The sequence below is a fragment of the Cibotium barometz genome, chromosome 3 (assembly GCF_041138505.1).
Source record: "Cibotium barometz isolate CiBa-2024 chromosome 3, ASM4113850v1, whole genome shotgun sequence".
NCBI lineage: Eukaryota > Viridiplantae > Streptophyta > Polypodiopsida > Cyatheales > Cibotiaceae > Cibotium > Cibotium barometz.
Genome location: NC_141048.1, coordinates 11,913,035 through 11,934,560, shown reverse-complemented (window position 1 = coordinate 11,934,560; position 21,526 = coordinate 11,913,035). Strand labels below are relative to the sequence as shown.

General features: G+C 44.8%; 1 protein-coding gene across 1 annotated transcript; it reads left to right on the top strand.

The window, feature by feature from the left end:
• The first annotated feature begins 782 nt into the window (after window positions 1–782).
• LOC147639717 (metalloendopeptidase / zinc ion binding protein) lies at window positions 783–20,827 on the top strand. The gene is made up of 17 exons (XM_086773125.1): window positions 783–2,047; window positions 2,282–2,593; window positions 2,695–2,835; window positions 2,980–3,112; window positions 3,349–3,462; window positions 3,596–3,669; window positions 3,899–3,973; window positions 4,138–4,230; window positions 7,416–7,476; window positions 7,678–8,010; window positions 18,415–18,541; window positions 18,670–18,769; window positions 18,875–18,944; window positions 19,070–19,222; window positions 19,339–19,434; window positions 19,623–19,939; window positions 20,109–20,827. The coding sequence occupies exons 1-17, from the start codon at window positions 1,901–1,903 to the stop codon at window positions 20,442–20,444; spliced, it is 2,682 nt and encodes an 893-aa protein (XP_086629251.1). The 5' UTR covers window positions 783–1,900; the 3' UTR covers window positions 20,445–20,827.
• The last annotated feature ends 699 nt before the right edge of the window (window positions 20,828–21,526 follow it).

The following is a 21,526-nucleotide window of genomic DNA, read 5'->3' as shown; positions in this document are numbered from 1 at the left end:
TACCATGATTCACAATGCACCCTCTGATGTGGTGAATGCACCATTGCATGTAACTGAGTGCTTCTATTGTGTCGAGTCACCTTCCATGTCATGCAAAAATACTTGATAAACTAAGGAAGGTTGTTAGGATGTAGGTTTGTAAGTGGATGGTGAGCAAGGAGCCATCTTTTGGCAAACCTGTAGAGTGACAACCATTCTTAGACGTGAAGGTTGCAAGGAGCCAACGCCTTAGCATCCCTTGGAATACGGAGGCCTTATGCAGTTGACACAATAGCCTTGAGAGGAATTTAGAAATGACAATTGGTAGTTGTACTTAGCAATGATGATCTGCAACATTCACACGATCATTGATTCTTGAGGATGGAAATGCCCTGGGCTTGGAAACTAGGCCAATATGAATTTAGCTCTCACTATGCTGCATGAACTTTTCTCGTTAGCTGTATGTGTGAGAAGATTGGAGTCTGTGATCCCCCAGTGAGCACCGCACAGGTAGGAGTTTGATGTGTGCCTAACCAGGCGATTTCTCTAGTATTAGAGACAACGGATTGCATCAATGTCGTAGAGAAGGATCCATAGCTCCGAACACTCCTTGTGCATATGAATCCATCCGAAGTGAGAGTCTTAGAGAGGAAAAGGAGGTCCCCTGCTCTTTAAGGGATGTGATGGGGTGCGTTTTTAAATTGTCGACCGGAGGACTAGCAAACCGATACTTTGACAAGGTAAATATATAGGGCGACCCCGCAGAACCGATTGTTTACAAGGACCGAAACTAGAACATAAATGAACCAATCTAGTCCAAGGACCTGTGGGTGGAGCGGGTGGGTTAAAGTCATTGTCTCTCGTGGTAGGAAGTGCAAAAAAAGAGGCTGCCTTTTGCTGCACTGCTGTGTGTTGGGTGGGTACCTTGGTGAGTGACAGTGGGGTCTCTGCCGCCATACCCTTAGCCAGCGGGACCTGCGTGGCAGCGTCCCTCATAGTCTTTTCTTCCAACGCCCTTTCTTCCTCAAGCTCTGGCTATGGCGCCTTCTAAGCTTTTGGGAGTTCATTGCTGTGGAGGGGTTTCTTCACATTTTTTGTCTGTCCCGTGACATTCTTTAGTCGGACACCGCATCTCCCCCCCGCTCTCTCTCTGTGTTTTATGTACGACAGGGTTTTAGGGTTTTCAAATTTCAAATGGGCGCGGCTTTTATTGCTCTGTGCGGGCTGAAATGCAGGTCAGATTGAGCGGTAATGGTGGGCGAGAACCGATAGAATCGCCTATTTGGCTGCAGCTTCGGAGAGAAAATGCTAGAAAATGGCCAGTTTAGGGGGGTTTAGCCTGCGAATCAGCCCTTGGTTTCACACATGGGCTGCGATTTCCGTGGCCATGTTATCCGCGTACCCCTGCTTTGTAGTTTAGTAGCTTCTGCAAGCAAATTTGGGCGTAGCTCAAAAGGGATGCAAGAAAACTAGTGAGCCCAAAGGTAACTGGAGTCGTCATCTCAAGTAGAGATTCTGACTCTCTAGCAAATTTTTCTGGACAGAAAGTATGTGCATTCGTAGTGGCCTTGACAGAAGAAGAGAAAGCTTATGCTTTTAGCTTTTGGTGAGCTAACGTCGCATCTGGAATCTGCACTTGGAGAAGAGCAGATTCTGGGCTGAACCCATTTCTTTTCAGCATTTTGTGCCCTTACCCCTTTCTTCAGTTTTTCCTTAATCTTACCTTTTCCTTCAGTTTCTGGGTCTCCCCATTCCTTCACGTTTGGGTCTCCCCCCCTTCCTTCAGTTCTGGGTCTTGCCCATTTCTTGCGAGGGAAATGGGTACCCACAAGCACCTCTTTCTGAATCATACCCTGTTCTGTCTCATGGAAAGGCTATGTCTGTTGGGTTTTTTTGAACAAATTTCTCAAGCAATCTGGTCATGTCTGGAGATAAGTGCAAGCAGGTTTTCAATGAACTACTTAGAGCCATCAGCACAGCTGCATTTGAAGCCTGGCATGTGAAAATGATGATGGTCACCGCCTGCAGTTTGCGAATATGTCTGGGATATGGACTCGCCTTCTTCAGGGTAAGTTTGAAGAGGGAAATGGCCTAACTTGCCGCTGGAACGAATGCCTGATAAATACAGTAGTTTTGTGGAGCATGCTGCATGAATGCTAGTCAGCATTTCAACATCTTAATGCAAGTCATCTTTTGCTAAGCATGCTGCACAAATCTTACATGCTTTGCATTTGCAATCCTTAATGTATAATGCATGTCTTATATTTATGCTCCTGAAATGGCAATGGCGACTGTCTTGCAGATTTTGCTCCTTTTCCTCTGGATAGGAACCGCAGGATGCAAGCTTGAAGGTAATAGATACCACCATCACCAGCCGGTGATGGTCAAGGAAGTCGGCCCTCCTTCGTCTCACTCTTGTATACATGATGAAATCTCTGTGCAAAGACGCTACTCCGTTTCACCGCAAGTATATGAAGACAACAGGAAAGGCAGGGCATTGTTGGCTTTGTCTGATCAAGTTGACACAAGACAGCCAATCAGGATTTATTTAAACTACGATGCTGTGGGGTTGTCTCCAGATAGAGATTGTCGTGCCTCTGGACAAATCGTGAAAGTAAGCATATTTCACATTTTTCTTCTATGAATGTAAGTTTTCTTTTTGACTCTTTATTTTCAAGTAAACTTTGCACAATTCTCTTCATGTTGTTGACCCAGCTTGGTGAGCCAGCTCCTCATGCTGTAAGTGGATTTCCTGCATGCTGTCCTCATGGAGATTCACCTGTCTATGGTGATTGCTGGTATAATTGCACCGCAGAAGATATATCAGGGGATGATAAAAAGAAGCGGCTTCATGAGGTACAGGCACCATAGAATGTGGTGCTTCTTTAATGTGTAGATTCCTTTTGTTCTCAATTCTTTGAATCGTGCTGTTAAAAAGATTTTTTCCTTCTCATGAACTGGAGGATTAGCTTTTTGAATCATTAATGTTGGTTGCTATAGGCACTAGGTGAAACTGCAGCTTGGTTCAAGCGAGCATTAGCAGTTGAGCCGGTGAAGGGCCGATTAAGGCTTAGTGGGTACTCTGCATGTGGACAAGATGGAGGAGTGCAACTACCACGTTTATATGTGGATGGTGAGCGAGCTAAGCTTTTGTCTACAGTCTTTTCCAGGCCTATGTAGCCGCTTGATCTGTTTGTTACGTTTTGTGACCACTATCTTTCAATTATTTCTTGAAATTGTCCATGCAATTAAGTAACCATGCTGATTCTGTAACCACTATCTTTCATTTATTTCTTGAAATTGTCCATGCAATTAAGTAACCATGCTGATTCTGTACGCTTACCATTCATTTGCTGCTCTGGGCTTTAGATGGAATCGAGAATGCGGACCTAGTTCTTTTAGTGACCACCAGGCCCACAACAGGAAATACACTTGCTTGGGCAGTGGCATGTGAGAGGGATCAGTGGGGCCGTGCCATTGCTGGTGAGGAGACTTCCCCTTTTGCAAGTACTAAAGGGCAATATCTAAGGTTTTGCTGCATTGAAAGAATTTGCAGCTTGTTAGGTTCATCAGGTTAATGTTGTTGCCTTTTCTGACGAGTCGCTTTCTGATGTAGGTCATGTTAATGTAGCTCCTCGTCACCTGACTGCAGAAGCAGAGACACTGTTGTTAGCTACACTCATTCATGAGGTCACATTTCATGACTTTCACAAATCTGAATAGCAGATCTTCGTTCTTTTGAAACTTGGGTTCTCTATGTTATTGTCCAGCTGACTGATCTCAAAAAAGTGTGAGCAAATTCTAGAAATTAGATGTTATGCAGGTTAAGCAAGACAAACGTTTCTAGGATTACCGAGTTTTCTCTAATGCTCTCTTATGAAGTATGTAAGTCATGGTGCAAGGCGTTCTCTACTTACAGGTCATGCATGTTCTGGGATTTGATCCACATGCTTTTGCACACTTTCGAGATGAGCGGAAGCGAAGGCGGAATCAGGTTGATATTTTGGATACCAGCAGAGTTTCCTTTCTAGGGTCTGATTTAGCTATTTAAGAAAATTAAGTTGAAAGTTTAAGCGAGCGAGTCTCAGAAGTTTGTTCTTTATTATCATGCTTCAGCTTTCAACATAAGTGTTACTTTGGATTCCAATGATTGTGTAGGTGCTTTCTCAGTCTTTTGATTCCAAACTAGGGAGAATGGTTACTCGGGTGGTGCTTCCACGAGTAATGATGCATGCAAGACAACACTATGGGGTATGATCATTGTAGTGGGGTTTCAGTCCTTCATTAAAGAGTTAACAATTTTTATGGAGCTCTCTTTGCAGATGCTAAGGTTGCATAAGGCATCCTATAAAGTGCAACAAATTTTCAATTTTTAACCTAACAATTTGCCCTTGTTTCTTGTCTCAACAAGATGACCGAGAGTGCAGTAGGCAGTGTGCATTGAGAAAGTTGTGGTGGAATGTGATTCAAAAGCAGGCAGAGGAAGAAAGGGATTCACTTTACAAACAATTGTTCAGGAATACACAAATTATTAGCAGCCTAGACACACACAACACACACAATGCACATTGTTTGATAAAGGGGTAGAGAAAAATCATTCTCAATGTGTTAACGTGTTTGCTTATTTCATTATCATTTTCGGTGATAGTCACTGAGACTAATCACATGCCTAGATGTTGTTAAGAGGGGAATCACCTCTGCTTTTGTATCAGATCTGAAGACACAAATAGGGTGTATCAAAGGCCCGAGGTGGAGACTAGGGCTGCTGATTGTGAGCTTCTGTCCAGCAAAGCTCTGACCCAAGAAGCGTACTTGCCTTTTGCTGACAAATGCTTCTTAGGGTATCTGAAGATAGTTGCAAGAGAACCATCTGAAGATAGTTGAAGATAGTTGCAAGAGAACCATCTGAGATTTATGAAAATTTGAAGAATACCACCCGGGATTGAAATTTGGTGCCCTATCCCCCAAGGGCTAGCCCATCATGGATGGGGATAATTGAGCACTACATATCCAGCTGTTTCCATCTTATCTCTAACCGCCTTCCATTGATGCTCCACAAGTTTTGTACCACATCTGTATCAATGGCACAATGGCACTCAGAGTCTATTCATAGGTTCTCAGTTAGTCAATAGGCTTCATGCGCATGTGGTCAAGCTGCCAATAACCACTGCCAAAAAGTGACTACTGTGCAGTCACAAAAAAAACGTGTTTCATCCAAACAAAACCTCTGAAACGTTTCGTGGCAAAACGTTTCTATGATCCTCCCTTGTCTCCTCTTCTTCTCCATCTCCTTCTCTTCTCCTTTCTTCTCCTCTTCTTATTCTCCTTCCTTTTTCTTCCACTTCTTCTCATTCCTTACACTTCTTCTCCTCTTTTTTTTTTTTCACCTCCTCCCCTTTTCTCTTCCTCTCCTCATACCATGTCCTCTTCTCGTTTCCTTCCTTCCCCTCTTCTCCTCCTTCCCTCCTCCCATTTCCTCTCCTTTACCCTCTTCTTCTCCTTCTACTACCTCCCTTTCATCATGATTCACAATACACATGTATTTCTATCTATATATGTAAACATATACATATACATGTATGTATTCGTACCATAGTCACAAGAAACGGGAAACGGGAATGGAAATGTGTGCTTGGTTAGATCAGTGTGGACTGATTGAGGAATGGAAACGGGAAACGAGTTTTTAGGGGTGGAAACGGCCGTTTCTTGTGACATCATCACTTGGGAAACAAGAAATGGCCATGGAAATGGATGGGGTCCTGAAACAGAGAAGTGCATTTCTAGGGGCTGAAACGGCCGTTTACTGTGACACACACACACACACACACACACACACACACACGCGCGCGCGCGCGCACGTGCACGCGTGCACACAACACACACACACACACACACATAAAACGGAGGTTTTTTTTAGTGATGGACGAAAGCCTTGATGACTTTCAACAGCCATTACCAGATTGCATACCTCATATGGTTGATATGAGGCAAAAATATGTTCTCAAATGGTTGAGACACTAGAGACTTTGTGCACTTAGCCTGCATGCTGTGAAGCTGCCTTAATGAATTTCAACAGCGATAACCAGCTTATATGGAGCGCAAACAGCCCAACCACATTGGGTCCCAATAGCATCCCCCCCCCCTCCTTTTTGGCGAGGTGTTATGCTTTACTGTAGGAAGGATTTCAAACTGCCAGTTGCTGTTAAAGTATTCACTGTTCAGACTGGAGACTGTTGACTGCACTAACTGTGGATCTGGAGGTGTCAATGTGGCTCTAAAGCTGTTGTACCATTAGCAGACTGGTGGACAATTGAAAAGGGAATGAAAGCAGAAAAAAGGGCAACTGGGAGGCCTCTTGTGGCTACTCTGCCAAGTGCTTTTCAAGCTGGCAGTCGCCCAGTCATTGTCTAGCCTTCTAGACTCCCAAATACGGCCCTAGGGGAATCCCATCAACAAGGACATGTAGCAGGGTGTTCTCTGCGTCTTTGACTGGTTGCATCTGCAAAAAGCTGCTGCTTCTGCAAACCTTTTGATGTAGGTAGACATTGAAACTGAAGGCTGAAAAAGAACGCCTCCACAAGTTGGAAAGTTTTTCAAAAGATGGTCATCTCGGCCCGTTTAGATACCAATTCACTGGGAGCATGGCTAAGGCAGGGATGTCGGATGGACATTAAGCAGAATTACTTGAAGGCATGACATAGCAAACACCATTGTGTACCAATTACCTGCTTGAGTAGAAAAGGTGCAAAAGGGTAACACCTTCTGGCTGTATCAGAAGATCCTCACCATGCACACAACTTGAGCTGGCAACTAGAGTTTTACTTCTGAATTCTCCCTGCTTGGCAGGATGTGGAAGTTGGATTGTATTGCAGTTTTATAAACTTGCTATACAAGGCGACTTTGTAGCTGCTGGATTTTCTGCTTTAACTAAATGAGCAAATGGGAAGCTATTTAGGCCCCAGGGCCCGTTCGTAACCTGCTTGCAAAACCCCATGGTTGATGGAGCTGATCTGCCAGCTTAGCCAGCCTTTTAGTTGGTCTTCTGATTGGTTGATTAGCTGCTCTTTGCTAGTCCATTTACTACTGCTAGTTTGTTCCTTCTTGGCTTACACCAACTTCCATGGCTAGTGGGTGATGCCTTAGGGTTTGCGGGATGTTAAGGCTGGTTGCTTCCATTGGTTGCAATTGTGCCAATGTTAGCTTGTTCAGAATACACAAAGAAAGCCATGGAATGTTTTAAAAGATTTTTAAGCAACAGTGCAAAAAGCATGAAGGGGAGATTGAGTATGTCTATGTGCAGAACGGCGTTTTCTTCTTAGTTTTTTTTTTCCAGGTTTTTGATGCTATGTTGTCTATGGTAAGTAAGGCTTGGCATTTGTGTTATATGGTCACCTTCTTATTTGTCTAAGGCACACATTTTTTGCAATTACGTGCAGGCGTATTCTAAGGATTTCACTGGGCTGGAGTTAGAGGATGGTGGAGGCAGGGGAACCGCAGGTTGTCTACGTTAGGTTTTTCTTTTTGCTAGTCTGAGTAATTGGCATACTTCAGCTGATGTGTGTATAGTAATAGGAATTTGCAGTGCATGGATAGGAAACATGCAAACCTTGTGTGTACGATTGATGGGCTCTGATGCACATCTTCCTACATTTGGATACATTAAGATTAATGTGCTTTATGCTTATGCTTATTGGACAGGATCTCATTGGGAGAAGAGACTTTTGATGAATGAGATTATGACTGGGTCAGTGGACACCAGGTCTGTTGTATCACCAATGACACTTGCCTTGCTAGAAGACAGCGGGTGGTATCGTGCAAACATGAGTATGGCAGAGCAGCTTGATTGGGGCAGGAATCAAGGAGTGGAGTTTGTTACAGATACTTGTAACCTTTGGAAGGGTGCGTACCATTGCAATTCGACCCATTCATCGGGTTGTACTTACAACCGGGAGGCAGAGGGATACTGTCCTATAGTGAGATACCCTGATGAACTTCCAGTATGGGCTCAGTATTTTCCTGAGTCAAATAAAGGTACGCTAATAATTTCCTGTGAATAGATGTCTTGCTGTTTCAAACTGTTTTTGCAAAAAAAGCATGCATGTTTCTACTCTTGCTAGTAAATTGGACTTTTTATCGAGGCAAAACACAATTTTCAGAAGTTGCAATCCTTTTTAAAATCTGTTGTGGTATTGCGTGCGTTTGTATGGCCACAGCTACTTTTTCATTTATAGCATCAAATTCTAAACGTGTCACAGTAAAGCTGTCTGTCATTTTGCTAAGCAATAGTCATGCCAATGATTAACTTGTGATTGATTAATTTAGTCCTCCTGCAAAGGGAGTACTGGATCTGTCAATGCTGTGCCTTTTGGACAAGATGAAGCTGAGACACATCTGAACCACCTGCCGCAACGAGGGAGGTTGACATCTCCCAACTCGAAGTGGTGATTGTCTCACTGTCCATCTACATTGGAGGCTTCAACAGCTGGGACCACTCCATTTTTGACACACTAGTGACTAGTTGGACATTGGTATCAAGAGGTGAAGCAATAATCTCACAAGCACACACATATAACCAAGCTATTGTAACTGTTCTACTTTTAAATTGATGCTATCCATCATGTTTAACCTTGTTTTACTGAGTTTTCTTCGCTCTTTTATCCCAATTTCTATCTAGTTTTCCAAAACTTCTTTCTTGAAGTGCTTGCCCTCTAGATTCAAATCTTCTACTTGGGGGACTTTTTATATGTCTATTGCCCTATTTCATGTTGCTTTCAGACGCACACCTGAAGCAGCAATGCGTTTCACCCTTTTAGCTTCACCATCTCTCTATATATACATTACATGCTGGAACTTTAAAGCTTTCTCTACAAGGTGTTGTTACGTGAACATGGCTTCTCTCTCTTTCTCTCTCTACACACATTGATGTATGCATGTATCATGTATGTGTGTGTATGTGGCATTTCTAATGAACAAAACTCACTGTTTCAAAACCTCTTAAAATTTTGCTCTTTGTTTCTCTTGAAACGTTTGGTTGCCATCCATCTTATGCATATGAGATTTGAAAAGGTGTTCTTCTGTCTCAATCTCTAAGATGTCACACAATAGACAAATGTTGCAACTTGTGACTTGCTCCCAATAAAGCTTTGTTTCACGTTCTAGGCGGTGTGCCAAGGTAGAGAGAGAGAGAGAGAGAGAGAGAGAGAGAGAGAGAGAGCTGTATTAACGTCTACTAGAGGTTGAACTCGACCCATGAGACAAATCAATGTACAACTGTCAATGTCTTCTGGATGTCCAGAAAAAAAAAGGACAAAATGAACATGAAATAAAGTATGAAAGTACTGAGCTAGTGGGGGGGTGTGATGGATGGAGCACTACTGCTAGAGGCTCAGTATGCAACCTATATGCGTAGGGTATACAAGAATGCAATGCAGATCTGTCTAGCTCCAACCAATACCATAATGGGGGTGTAATATGTGATACATAGGCAAGGGCGAGGAAAAAATACCTCGGAGCATGATCTCCGGGTGTGAGTGTAAGTGAGCTAGCCGCTGTTGGATATGGTGCTGATGTTGAGCCCGTATCTATGTGATCTCCCTCTGATGTAGTTTGGGAGTCTGGTAGCCTGGTGCTCTCGGTCTTTGTCTGGTTGGAGGTCCGTAGTCGGCCGCTGAAGTGTAACCCCCTCCTGTGTTAGGGTAGGCACTGAGATAGATCTCTGGAAGAAATCAGCGAGCTGGAGCTATCGCCCACCTATCCCTGTGGTATGAGTCCGTATCAATGTCTTTCTGTGGCGCTGTGTCTCTAACAAGAACTGGCCAAATTTGCGCTGGTCTGCGGACTCCATGATCTGGCGGAGTGAGGGATGTCCACTAAAGATGGTGGTGTATCTCTCTCTAATGACACTATATGCTCTGCATCTGCATACATAATGTTCCTCACTCTCAACCTCCTCTTGGCATAGTCTTCATATCCTCTCTGCTTTGGGGATCCGTGCTGCCCTACGTGCCTCAATCTCTCAAGCTGGTGTGATGACACTCTGAGCTGGCCAATCGCCACTCGGGCACCGTGAGGCATGTACACATCCATGTATCCAGGTCTCTGTATGAATCCATGCGCTGAGATACGCATAAACTGATCTCTGTAGTATAGCATCTTTGGCGGTAGAGGCTGACTGGGTGTAAACCAAGTCTCTTGAGTGTATCGCTGCCATAAATCCTGCCGAAGGATTCTGTTCTTCTCCTTGTGAGAGAGCTGGATGTGTGGTGCATGTATATCATACTGGAAAGGTGGCAAGTGATCTATGTCGAGACCATGCTGAGTGAGCCACTGTATCATCTGTGAATACCATGATCTCCTATCTCCACTCTCTGCGATCTGCCTGGACGTCTCAAAAGCTCTATGTGAGAGTCGATCTGATTTGATCCTCTGTATGAAGCAGATTGTCTGGAAGAGGGCCTCTACTAGCATAGTAGGTGCACCAAACTCTGTCCAGACAATGTCATGTGGGACGGGGGATTTGTTGCAGATCATCCGTGAGAGCATGAGAATATGAGGCCTCTCTATCTGAGACCATGTGGAGGTGGCGAGCCCAGGTGCTCATACTACTGCAACATACATCAAAGGAGGGGTGACTAGTGTGTCAAACAACCACCTCTTCGTGCGGGGCTCCTGGAAGTGTGCTTGGTGACACTGTCTCTCTAGCATGGCCAGGGCTGCATCCCTGGCTGCCTGTGCCATAGTAAATCTTCCTAGCGGAGTCGTAAATGTAATCCCCTGGTACACATATACCACCTCTACCTGTCCTCATGCTAGTGTGAGGATGGCCTGTCGTCAAACCAGCCCCGAGGTGTGGAAAATCATGGCCTTGGTTTTCCCAAGGCCCTGAGGTGTGGAAAATCATGGCCTTGGTTTTCCCAAGGTTCACTGTAAGCCCCCTCTGTGTGCAGAAGTCATCGAGCGCATGGAGATGGTGTTGTAGTCCCATCCACGACTCAGAGACCAGAATAATATCATCTGCATATAGCATAATGTGGACTGTGGTACCTGAGATATCTACCCCGTTTCCACCACCGTGACCAATGAAGTCAGCCACCTCATTGATGTATAGCCCAAATAGTGTAGGAGAGAGTGGGCATCCTTGCTTCACACCTATGGTGCTAGCAATAACATCAGATAGCCCTCTGGGGCATCGTATGCGCTCGAGGACCTGTTCATATAAAGCATAGATGCCCCAAATCATCTCTGATGGGATCCCCAATGACTGTAGGCGTTGGAAGACTCTCTCTTGTGGCACCGTGTCAAATGCTTTGGGGAAATCCACAAAGCAGCAGTATAATCTCTTCTCCCATGTCCTAGCTTGGTCAATCAGACATCTCAGAGTGAATATATGGTCAATAGTGGAGAAAGCTCGTCGGAATCCAGCCTGCCCTGGTGCTCGTAGTCCTCCTTCTCTCCATATGAGCTCAACTCTGCCTCGAGCAATGCGTCATAAAGTTTGGCCAATGTATGACCAATCATGATAGTCCTGTAGTTGCTGGGGTCTAGCATGTCTCTCGCTTTGTGGAGAGGCACGATGGTGTGCATAGTCCACTTAGCTGGTAGGCCTCCACTAGGGCCCTATTAAAGAGGTGAGCAACAAAGGGTCCTAGTGTGCCAGCTGCATAAATAAGATGCTCACTCTGTATACCTATGTGGTCAGCTAATCTCCCATGCTGTAACTCGCAGATAGCTCTCTCTACCATTGAGGCGGTAAAGAAAGTAGAGGTGGTAGGGCGGGACTCTTGTGGCTGTGGTATGGGCGGTTGTTGAGAGATATGGTAAGAGGCTCTTTGCATATGTGTGCCATGTGTGTGGATCCTCAATCGGGGTGCGAAGGCGAGACTCTCTCATCCTGCACCATGCAGTGGTTGCATCTCTGCTCATGAGTAGGTGGTATGTATCCCAGTATTGTGCCTCCTCATATGCACGCCTCTTACGGCGTGTGAGGGTCCTCATCTGTCGGCTCGCCTGTCTCTGTGTAATGGTCCCCAGTGCTCTTTGGCACGGAGGTGTTTATATAGCTCTCTGCACTCATCATCATACCACCGATTCTGGGGCATGCTCCCGGATCTATCTGTGTGTGCAATGTGTGTATGATGGGGGAAGTTGCGGGTGGCGGCCGAATGTAGTAGAGATGACAATTGGGTGGTGAGTGTATCTAGAGGTGATAGGGGATCCATCTGGAATAGCCCGTCATATACATGATGCTGATATATGTCTGCCAAGTCATGGGTGAAGTAGAAAGTTGTATGCGATGTCTGTGTGGGCTGTGTGGGTGCTGGTGTGGAGCTCGCCAGTGACAGTAAGAGGTACGTGTGATCTGCACCAATAGGACAAGGGGGGATGGTGAAAGATGTCACTGCCTGTGTGGTCTCCATGAACCCCATGATGTAGTCCACTGTGCTACCGCCCTTGATCGTGGAAAGCATGTTAGTGCTCCTGAATCCTGCCACTGTCTCATCCCGTTATAAATAACGAGATGGTGTCGCGCTCCCAGCTCAAGTGATGACCATATCTGGTGTTATCCGGCCCCATGTAACACGCGGAAGCTCTGGGAGCCTTCTTTCAGCCCTAAACACTCTTGGAAACCTTCTGATGCAAAAACGCAGGTATAGAGAGAGAGTAGAGAGAGAGAGAGAGATGTGCTGGAAATTCAGTATATTTCTATGATACAAAAAGGTATCTGAATCTGTAGCCATGGGCTGCCTTACATAAAAGGTGATGACACCTAAATCTGTCCCCTATGGGACCTCTAACGATCCAATCCCCTAGTGGGAGAGAATGATTAAAGCAATGAGCTCTTGGGCCTTTTTATAGCCCCTTGGGATCCTTGGGGAACTGGCCGATTGCTGGTCGGCCAGTTCGTATATTCATTAATCCCTTTTTTATGCAGCCGACTGCTTATATTCCTTGTTCATGATGCGCTTGTTGCCCACCCTCTGTTGATGTCAGCCGACAGCTCTTCTGGCAGCCAGCATCCTCTGTCCTGCAGCCGACAGCCATCTGATCCATGCCTTGCTTCAATCTACACTGTAAAAGGTGCTCTGTGCTCTAGTCTTTATCTAGTTGCCTTTTCTGGATCTAGCTCTGAGAATGTCCATGGCATCTAGATGCACATGACATCCCCCTCTGCTAAACTTGATGACGGGAATCCAACCTGCTCTTGGATGACTGTCATCATCCCAATCCTGTCCCGAAGTCCCTCTGTCATCATCCATCCCTGGCAACCTTTTCTCTGAAAACCCGGCATGTTCTCCAAACCACTCTGTCTCTTATGCATCTGGTCTTCCTCTAGTCCACAATCCATTCCTGCCCTGACTCTGAACACCGTCTTGGTCTTCTTTCCTGGAACTAAGTCTGGCACTCTCACATCACCCTTGGAGGATCATCCTCCCTTGGGACCGTTACCTGAGAACCTATTTGGCTCACAGAACTGCCATCCCCATCTGGCACTGTGGAACACCACCAACAGACCTCCCGGGAGTTCTTCCCGATCTGTGTTCCTTGCCTTGGGCTTTGAATCCGTGTACTTTCTTGTACCTTGGACCTGTACATCATCATATGGGACTGAATTAGTGCTTAGCTTTGCTGAGCCTGATGCTCTGATACCAATGTAACATGTTACATGCGGAAGCTCTGGGAGCCTTCTTTCAACCCAAAACACTCTTGGAAACCTTCTGATGCAAAAACGCAGGTATAGAGAGAGAGTAGAGAGAGAGAGATGTGCTGGAAATTCAGTATATTTCTATGATACAAAAAGGTATTTGAATCTGCAGCCATGGGCTGCCTTGCATAAAAGGTGATGACACCTAAATCTGTCCCCTCTGGGACCTCTCATGATCCAATTCTCTAGTGGGAGAGAATGATTAAAGCAATGAGCTCTTGGGCCTTTTTATAGCCCCTTGGGATCCTTGGGGAACTGGCCGACTGCTGGTCGGCCAGTTCATATATTCATTAATCCCTTTTTTATGCAGCTGACTGCGTATATTCCTTGTTCATGATGCACTTGTTGCCCACCCTCTGCTGACGTTAGCCGACAGCTCTTCTGGCAGCCAGCATCCTCTGTCCTGCCGCCGACAGCCATCTGATCCATGCCTTGCTTCAATCTACACTGTAAAAGGTGCTTTGTGCTCTATCTACCTGGTTCATACTCTTCTGGAAGCCAGCATCCTCTGTCCTGCAGCCGACAGCCATCTGATCCATGCCTTGCTTCAATCTACACTGTAAAAGGTGCTTTGTGCTCTATCTACCTGGTTCATACTCTTTATCTGGTTGCCTTTTCTGGATCTAGCTCTGAGAATGTCCATGGCATCTATGATGCACATGACACCCCATGTCCATTGACACCTTGCAAGCTCCCGTGTCCACCTCTAGTGTGTGCATCACCTCGGGGTGCTCGAAATCATAAATGTTGCACTGTCCGCTTTGTGTCCGTGCATTGAAGTCCCCCATAAGGAGGACTTCCCCTAGGTTGGAGTAGTGTATGATCTCATCTGAAAGGGCTGCATATGGTGACTCTCCCAATGGCCCTGTGTCCTCCTCCTCCCCTCTCTCTCCTCCTCTGCTGTCATGGCATATCTCGATCCTCTAGGAGAGAGAGAGAGAGAGAGAGAGAGAGAGAGAGAGAGAGAGGTCAACGTTTGCAGAAGGCCAAAATGCGCTATGAGACCCATTACATAAACATAAAGACCACGTGGGTCTTGACCTAAATATGTGATCTATCAAAAGAAAATATCCTTCTAATCATCTAGTAGATCTATGATGCCAAGCATCAAGTACAATGATTAATCATCTCGGTTTGGGTTTTGTTTTGAACTTACAAAAACTTCTCAATGAGAGCTTTTTCCTTGTAATAGATTGCCCACTTGCCTCCTTTCCAAGGTGTTTGGCTTTGGCTAATTTTGCATTCTTCTCCTTAAGTTAATTGGTGTTAATTTGTGTGCGATTCATATGTATGTGTGTGTGTGTGTGTGTGAGAGAGAGAGAGAGAGAGAGAGAGAGAGAGAGAGAGAGAGAGAGTGTAACATGCGTTGTGGAAGTGTGTTCATGAGTAACACTTAAGCAAAGAAGATAACGCTAATCCTATGTTTAGCAAAAACACAAAAGAGAAGGAGAGAGAGACCTAATCTACTAAATATTGCCAAAACATGCTATATATACAATGATCTTGCTGATTCACAGCTTCATGATGCATACCAAAGATCCTTGCAACCCTCTACTTGCAATCGAACAAGAGAAGCTCTTGTGGACCCACCACTGTGTCCTTGCTGCCTTGCAGACTCTCACAAATGGATCCTCTTGATCTTTGAATGATGATTCTAATGAATGCCTAATGATCCTATTTATAGGAAAAAGGAATGAATTCGTAATCAAGTCGGTTTTGCCTATTTTTCCCACAAAACATTGTCCAAAAAGTCATATTTTGTGTCCAAACTATGCCCTAAAGGTGTCCCAACCATTGGGCTATGTCTTGAGCTCTTCTGGGAGCTTGTAGGGCTGCAAAATCTGCTCTAAATCTACCCCTGAATCTGCCCATATATTTGCTAATGAGAATATACATGTCTATGAGCATTGGGATGAACGGATGCACATGACATCCCCTCTTGCTAAGCTTGGAGCACTGGGGTAATCCATACACCTTTGCTTTGATTCCGTTCCGGTCCAATTGAAGATCGCACTTCATATCCATTGGCTCAATCCCCAAGCTCTTTGACTTGGTCTTCAAGTTCTCTGGCTTGGTCTCTGGATCTTTTGAAAACTCCTCTGAAACTGTCGAGATGACCTCATCCTCCTCCAAATAAGATTTGGAGAGATCCACCTCCTTGGGAACTATCGGGTTGACCTCATCCTCCTCCAAATAGGATTTGGAAAGATCCACTTGGCGTGATCTGTGTTTCTGGTTCTGGTTTGGCTTCTGGCTCTAGCTTTGGCTTTGGTTCTGGTTCTGGCATGTGCATCCCAGGTAATGGCACCTCCTAGAAACACCTCTTTTTGTGATCACGTCTCCCGAGAACTCATTTTAGAAGCTCTCTTTTCGTTGGGTAAACGCTCTTGGTCATGGGCTGCGTCACAACCCTAGGTGATTCCTTCTTGGCCTTTGTTGATGTTGCCATGAATTATGCCCATGTTTCCTTGAGCTGTGTCCATCTTTGCTCGTATAGAAGTTGGCCTTGACGCGCCTCTTCTATGAGTTGTTGCCTAAACCTGGTCCCAACGATGATTTGGTCATACTGAGCATAGCGTTCTTGTTCCCTTTTGTATCGTTCATCTTGCCGTTCCCGACGACTCTGCAAAGTCTTGAGAAAGTCATCGTCCATTGCCTCTGAACTCACGATATTATTTTGCTTTTTTTTTTGTTGTTGTAATCATTCCAAAAACCCTAACTCTAGAGTTCTACATGCTTTCTAAACTCCCTAGGATCATGCTAGGCTGAAAACTAGACTTTCTAGCACTACACTATGCTGAAAATGAGCAAAAAAGCTGATGCAAAAACGTAGATTTAACGCAAAAATGCAAACCCTAATTTTGCTTGAAAACTCTAAAATGCAAACCCTAATTTCAAAAACCCTAATTTAGCATGCACCAACAATAGCTAAGGGCTGTCCTAGGATGACCTAAGCTCTGATACCAATGTAACATGCATTGCGGAAGCGTGTTCATGATTAATGCTAGAAAAAGAGAGAGAGAGAGAGAGAGAGAGAGAGAGAGAGAGAGAGAGGTTGTATGAATGTCTTCAAAACACTTGAAAGGTCTATGAGACCAAAAAGATTTCACATATTATTCATTAGTAAACTCGATGTCCTAAGACAACATGATAAAGGAAAACTAGTTGCCTAAAGGAAAATAGGACCCATGCACTATGCAGGCCCTATGTACACAATAGAGTAGGTAGAAAAACCTCATGTGTCCTAACTATCATGTGCCATCCTTCTCATGGGCATAGTAAAAGGCCGTGATATCCGCTACATGTTGTGGTGCTTGTTGGTGGCTTGAGGGACGACTAGGATCTGGATCTGGCAAGTGGAGGGTGGGGACGCTTGGCTCTTTGGATGGAGACCACCCTCTCTCTCATGACTTCCCATGTGCATGGAACTAGAGGATCACAAGGCATGGTGTGTCGTCTTTGATTAGTTGGCTTTGTCTAGCTTGGTGGGGCATGTGGAAGGGTTGAATGTGTGATGTGAGCCAAAGAAATTTGTGATGGAGATGTGGGTAAGGTCATGGAGCTTTCTCTCTCGCATGAGAGTCTTTTGGTGTTGGTGCAACTGGAACAAGTACATACCCAAGCATATATTATCTTTGTAATGCATCACCCGTGATAGGGGACCCAACCCACTTTGAAGAGGCAGTGAAAACTCCCTCGTATCTTGTAATATGTTGGACATTGAAACAAGTAGTGCTCCTTATCCTCTTATCTCCCAAGTTGAGCTTAATTTGTATATACTAGCCTCTCGGGGAGTATCCATGTGTGGCTCATTTGTTAGATCCAATTAAAGTCGAGACGAATGATGCGGTTGATCTCTTACCTCAAGAGATCTAGGAAAGAAGATTTTAGGTTGTACTCGACGGTTACATTCGGTCCGATGTGTAACTTGTGTGCTTCAAACTATCTGACCACCTAGGAGAACCAAGATATGTCCTTGTCCCTCCTTAAAGTTGCTTGGATTTCGAAAGCTAGTCTTTGTTCAGGATAAAGAGATAGGTGATTGTTTGGAAAGGGGCATCAAGAAGGCTCGTGCATCTTGCACTTGGATGTCATGGACATACTACACTTGGACTCTAGACATTCGACCTTGAGTGGACGATGAGCACTCTACCAGTTGCCTAATAAGTGGGACGGGCTCGACAAAATGAGTGGGGGATGGGCTCGGCACTATGTGTGCGGGACGTGCACGGCACTGACTACCCCTTGGCAGTACTTTGGCAATGACTTCTTGTACAAAGGCTCACAAAATGCTTGGTATTCGGTCTTAGGGCCTTGTAGTAGAGTTGTAGTATGTCAATGGCATCCAAGTGTGGGATGCACGTGACACAAGAACAAGGGGTGTGGGCTCCAATTTCTGCTAGAATTATCTCGTTTGACTACTTTTACACCGTGCGTAAATGATGCTTGAACAGCACCACCACTCCTTCGGAGCTCCGTACTCCATCCCCAAGTACGAGTCTCGCATGTGTATCTAGAGATCTTAGGTGGCTCGCTTTCAAGGCTTTGGTTATGATCACTCTCCCATCTCTGTGAACCTTTCCGTGCCTCCATCACCTGCACCACCCCGGCCTTCCTTTGCTCGACCTTTAAAGGTTTGAGATCATTGTTAATGTGTGTGTGTGTGTGTGTGTGAGAGAGAGAGAGAGAGAGAGAGAGAGAGAGAGAGAGAGATTTCTTTTGAATCTGAGCAGGTGGGCAGTCTTCATTAGCAGACTATTGTGCATATTTTGTTGCATACTCTGATGGATCGTGCACAGATTTAAATGGTGCACGTGCACCTGATCAAATGTTAGGAGAAATACGTGGCGTGGACTCTAGGTATTGTTTCTCGTACTTGTCTGTTGTGATGAATGTGTCCACTTCTCTATCATGGAAACCGAGGCCAAATGTTTTTGTAATTTTATTGTTTTGGTGGTAGGTAAATGGATGTTTTATTTGTTGTGCAGATGTATGACTTCCTCTTTGGTTAGAAAAGGGTTTGTCCGTGGGGCTTTGACTCAGGGAAGTGGCTGCTACCAGCATCGCTGCAAGAATAGAACTCTTGAGGTTTGTGCCTGTGGTTAGTCTTGAAAGAAGAAGCTTAGCGTCACAGTTGCTTGGTGTTTTTTTTTTGGTGTTCTTTTTTCACACTGATTTTTCTCTGAGCTGCAGGTTGCCGTTGATGGAGTTTGGAAGCCTTGTCCGGAAAAAGGGGGATCGATCCAGTTTTCTGGATTTAATGGTGTGCTCTTATTGTTGTTACTCATAGTTCAAATTTTTGAAAGATTTCATTGCGTAAATTGGTTTTAGGTGTTTGGTTTGAGTTAGGCTGGACCCTTGATTTGTTTTTCTCAACTGTTCTGACAGGGGATTTGGTATGTCCAACATACAAGGAGCTGTGTAATGAGGCTGATCTTCCGATGCTGGGTCAATGCTTAAATGGATGCAGCTTGAATGGGGAGTGTGTTGATGGCCAGTGCAATTGTTTTTTTGGATTTAGTGGAAAAGATTGCAGCTTAAGTAAGCAAATTTGGATTAAATATTTACTACCAATGCTTGGAATACCATGGACATATGCAAGTGATTGCCTTGGAGTGGAGCTTCTGTGTCTTATCATCCTTTTCTATTCTCTACAGGGAAATGCCCAAATGATTGCAGTGGTCGTGGAGTCTGTTTGTCAGCAGGCAACTGCGAGTGTGAAGGCGGATATGCTGGAGTTGACTGCTCAACTGGTAAGCTATGGTTTCTAGACATATTACTATGTACAAGGAAATGCTATGCCCATCAATGCCCTGTTTTCTGCAGTAAAAATCTCAAATACCTTGAGGCCAGCTTTCCTGGCTTTACGACTTGATGGTTCTTAAGATTTTTATGACCTTTATACATGAACTGTAACTCCTTATTTTGGTGAAATGGGCAGCTGGATGCGATGAGCAGTGCAGCTTACATGGTGGTGTTTGTGACAATGGGGTTTGTGAGTTTCGATGCTCCGATTATGCTGGGTATACTTGTCAAAACAGCAGCGTGCTGTTATCTAGCCTTTCCATGTGCGGGGATGTGCTTGTGAGCGGTGCAGGAGGTCAGCATTGTGCTCCCGGTGAAGCAAGCATCTTGCAGCAGCTAGAGGCTGCAGTGGTTCTGCCAAATTTTAATAGGCTTATACCCAATGGACGAAGTCTGTGGAGATTTCTGGACAATGGCAACTGTGCGGCGACAGCGAAGCGCCTTGCATGCTGGGTTAGTTTTTTTTTGTTTTGTTTTGTGAGATCTTCATTTTGATGGAAACACCTTTGAGGCACTCAGGCTGCCATTATAATTTTTCTTATTCATCACAAATTCCATGGATAGTTTAGCTGCAGGGCTTAATAAAGACTGTTAATGGTTTGCATCTCTATTGTTTGTCCAGATATCCATTCAAAGGTGTGACCAGGATGGTGATAATCGCCTGCGCGTGTGCCATTCTGCATGCATGTCGTATAATTCAGCCTGTGGAGCCCGACTTGACTGCTCTGATCGCACTCTTTTCAGTGGGTTGGATGAGGAAGGCTTGTGTACAGGAGATGGAGGGATGCATTCATGGTTGCACCATCAATTCAGGATAAGTGTAATTCTATTACTGGCGGTTGCTGTGCTTTCACTGTCACTATGGGTATTTCGACTTGCTCATACGTACTTTCTCACAGTCAGGCAGCTGAGTGACTTGCCGGCCACCTATGTGGCCCTTGACAGGAGGCCAAAGTAACCTTGTATAAACCAGGGAATGTCAGATAGGTGAAAGCAAGAGGCTGCTGTTAGAGTTTGTGGCACTTTTTGCTGACCTTCACGTGGTTCTCCTTGAAGTCCTTTTTGATACAGGCTTCAGCGTCAGCTCAAATTTTTGCAACATCGCCTTGGAGTAAACCCTCAGGGCAAAACAGAAGTGGTGGCCATTAATCATAGCTAAGACCTTGACTAGAGTGGTGGCCATTAATCATAGCTAAGACCTTGACTAGAGTGGTGCGAAAATCATACCACAGAGGGTCCAGTCCTTGGGGAGCTCAATAGAAACAGCTTTGGGCTCCTCACACAAAAAGGAGTGTAATTTTGTTGTATCGGTCTGTAATATAGTCTTCTCGGCATTTCTAATCTGTTTTGTCTGGTCTTCTCTTCACGTATTTACCTGTAGCTAATTTAAAGCTCAGTATTTATACCTGCAGTTTGCCATGAGACTCACTATCAAGTAGTCCTAATGCAACGGGCATGCATGATTTTGCTCTCTGTTGACTGTTGAGAGTGAAAGATACACAGGGTATGTGAAATAAAGGTATGTGCAGCAGTTTGTTTTGTGACAAGCCCATGGAAGGAAAGTAAATGGATCCTGAGAATCCACCACTTGAATTCCCCTCCAACCCCTTCAAACCAAGAGAGACGTACAGGCAACCGTGGGCGCGAGAAAGAGAGACCCACCCTTGTGCTATACACAGAGGGGGAACGACCCTTGTGCTACATAGAGAGGGAATGAGAGATTATTATTATCTGATTAATTGCCTTCAAACCCCAAGAAGGGTGGTGGAAAAATATCAAAAGCTGTTGGAGACCCTTCAAGGTGGTGGAAAAATCTAGAAAGCTTGGTTTTTTAGTACTTGACAGCCTCACACCTCAACCTTGCCATTTCCTAAGGCTTCTTAAGATTAAAACCCTTCCCCTCACTAATGAATTAAATCAAAAACAAAATTCAAAATTGGGCACCCATATTGATACACAAGTCTTCAGGCATTTCCTTAAGTATGAACGGTAAGCCATAATTTTTTTTATAGGAATTCACTTCCTGGTCTCTCAATGTAT

What these genes read in the sequence shown, in the direction of transcription:
- LOC147639717 (XM_086773125.1), top strand. Translation starts at nt 1,901, where the DNA reads ATGTCTGGAGATAAGTGCAAGCAGGTTTTCAATGAACTACTTAGAGCC. An exon ending in GGAAGCGAAGGCGGAATCAG is followed by an intron (nt 3,974 to 4,137) that starts GTTGATATTTTG and finishes ATGATTGTGTAG; the next exon opens with GTGCTTTCTCAGTCTTTTGA. An exon ending in GCAAGAATAGAACTCTTGAG is followed by an intron (nt 18,770 to 18,874) that starts GTTTGTGCCTGT and finishes TCTGAGCTGCAG; the next exon opens with GTTGCCGTTGATGGAGTTTG.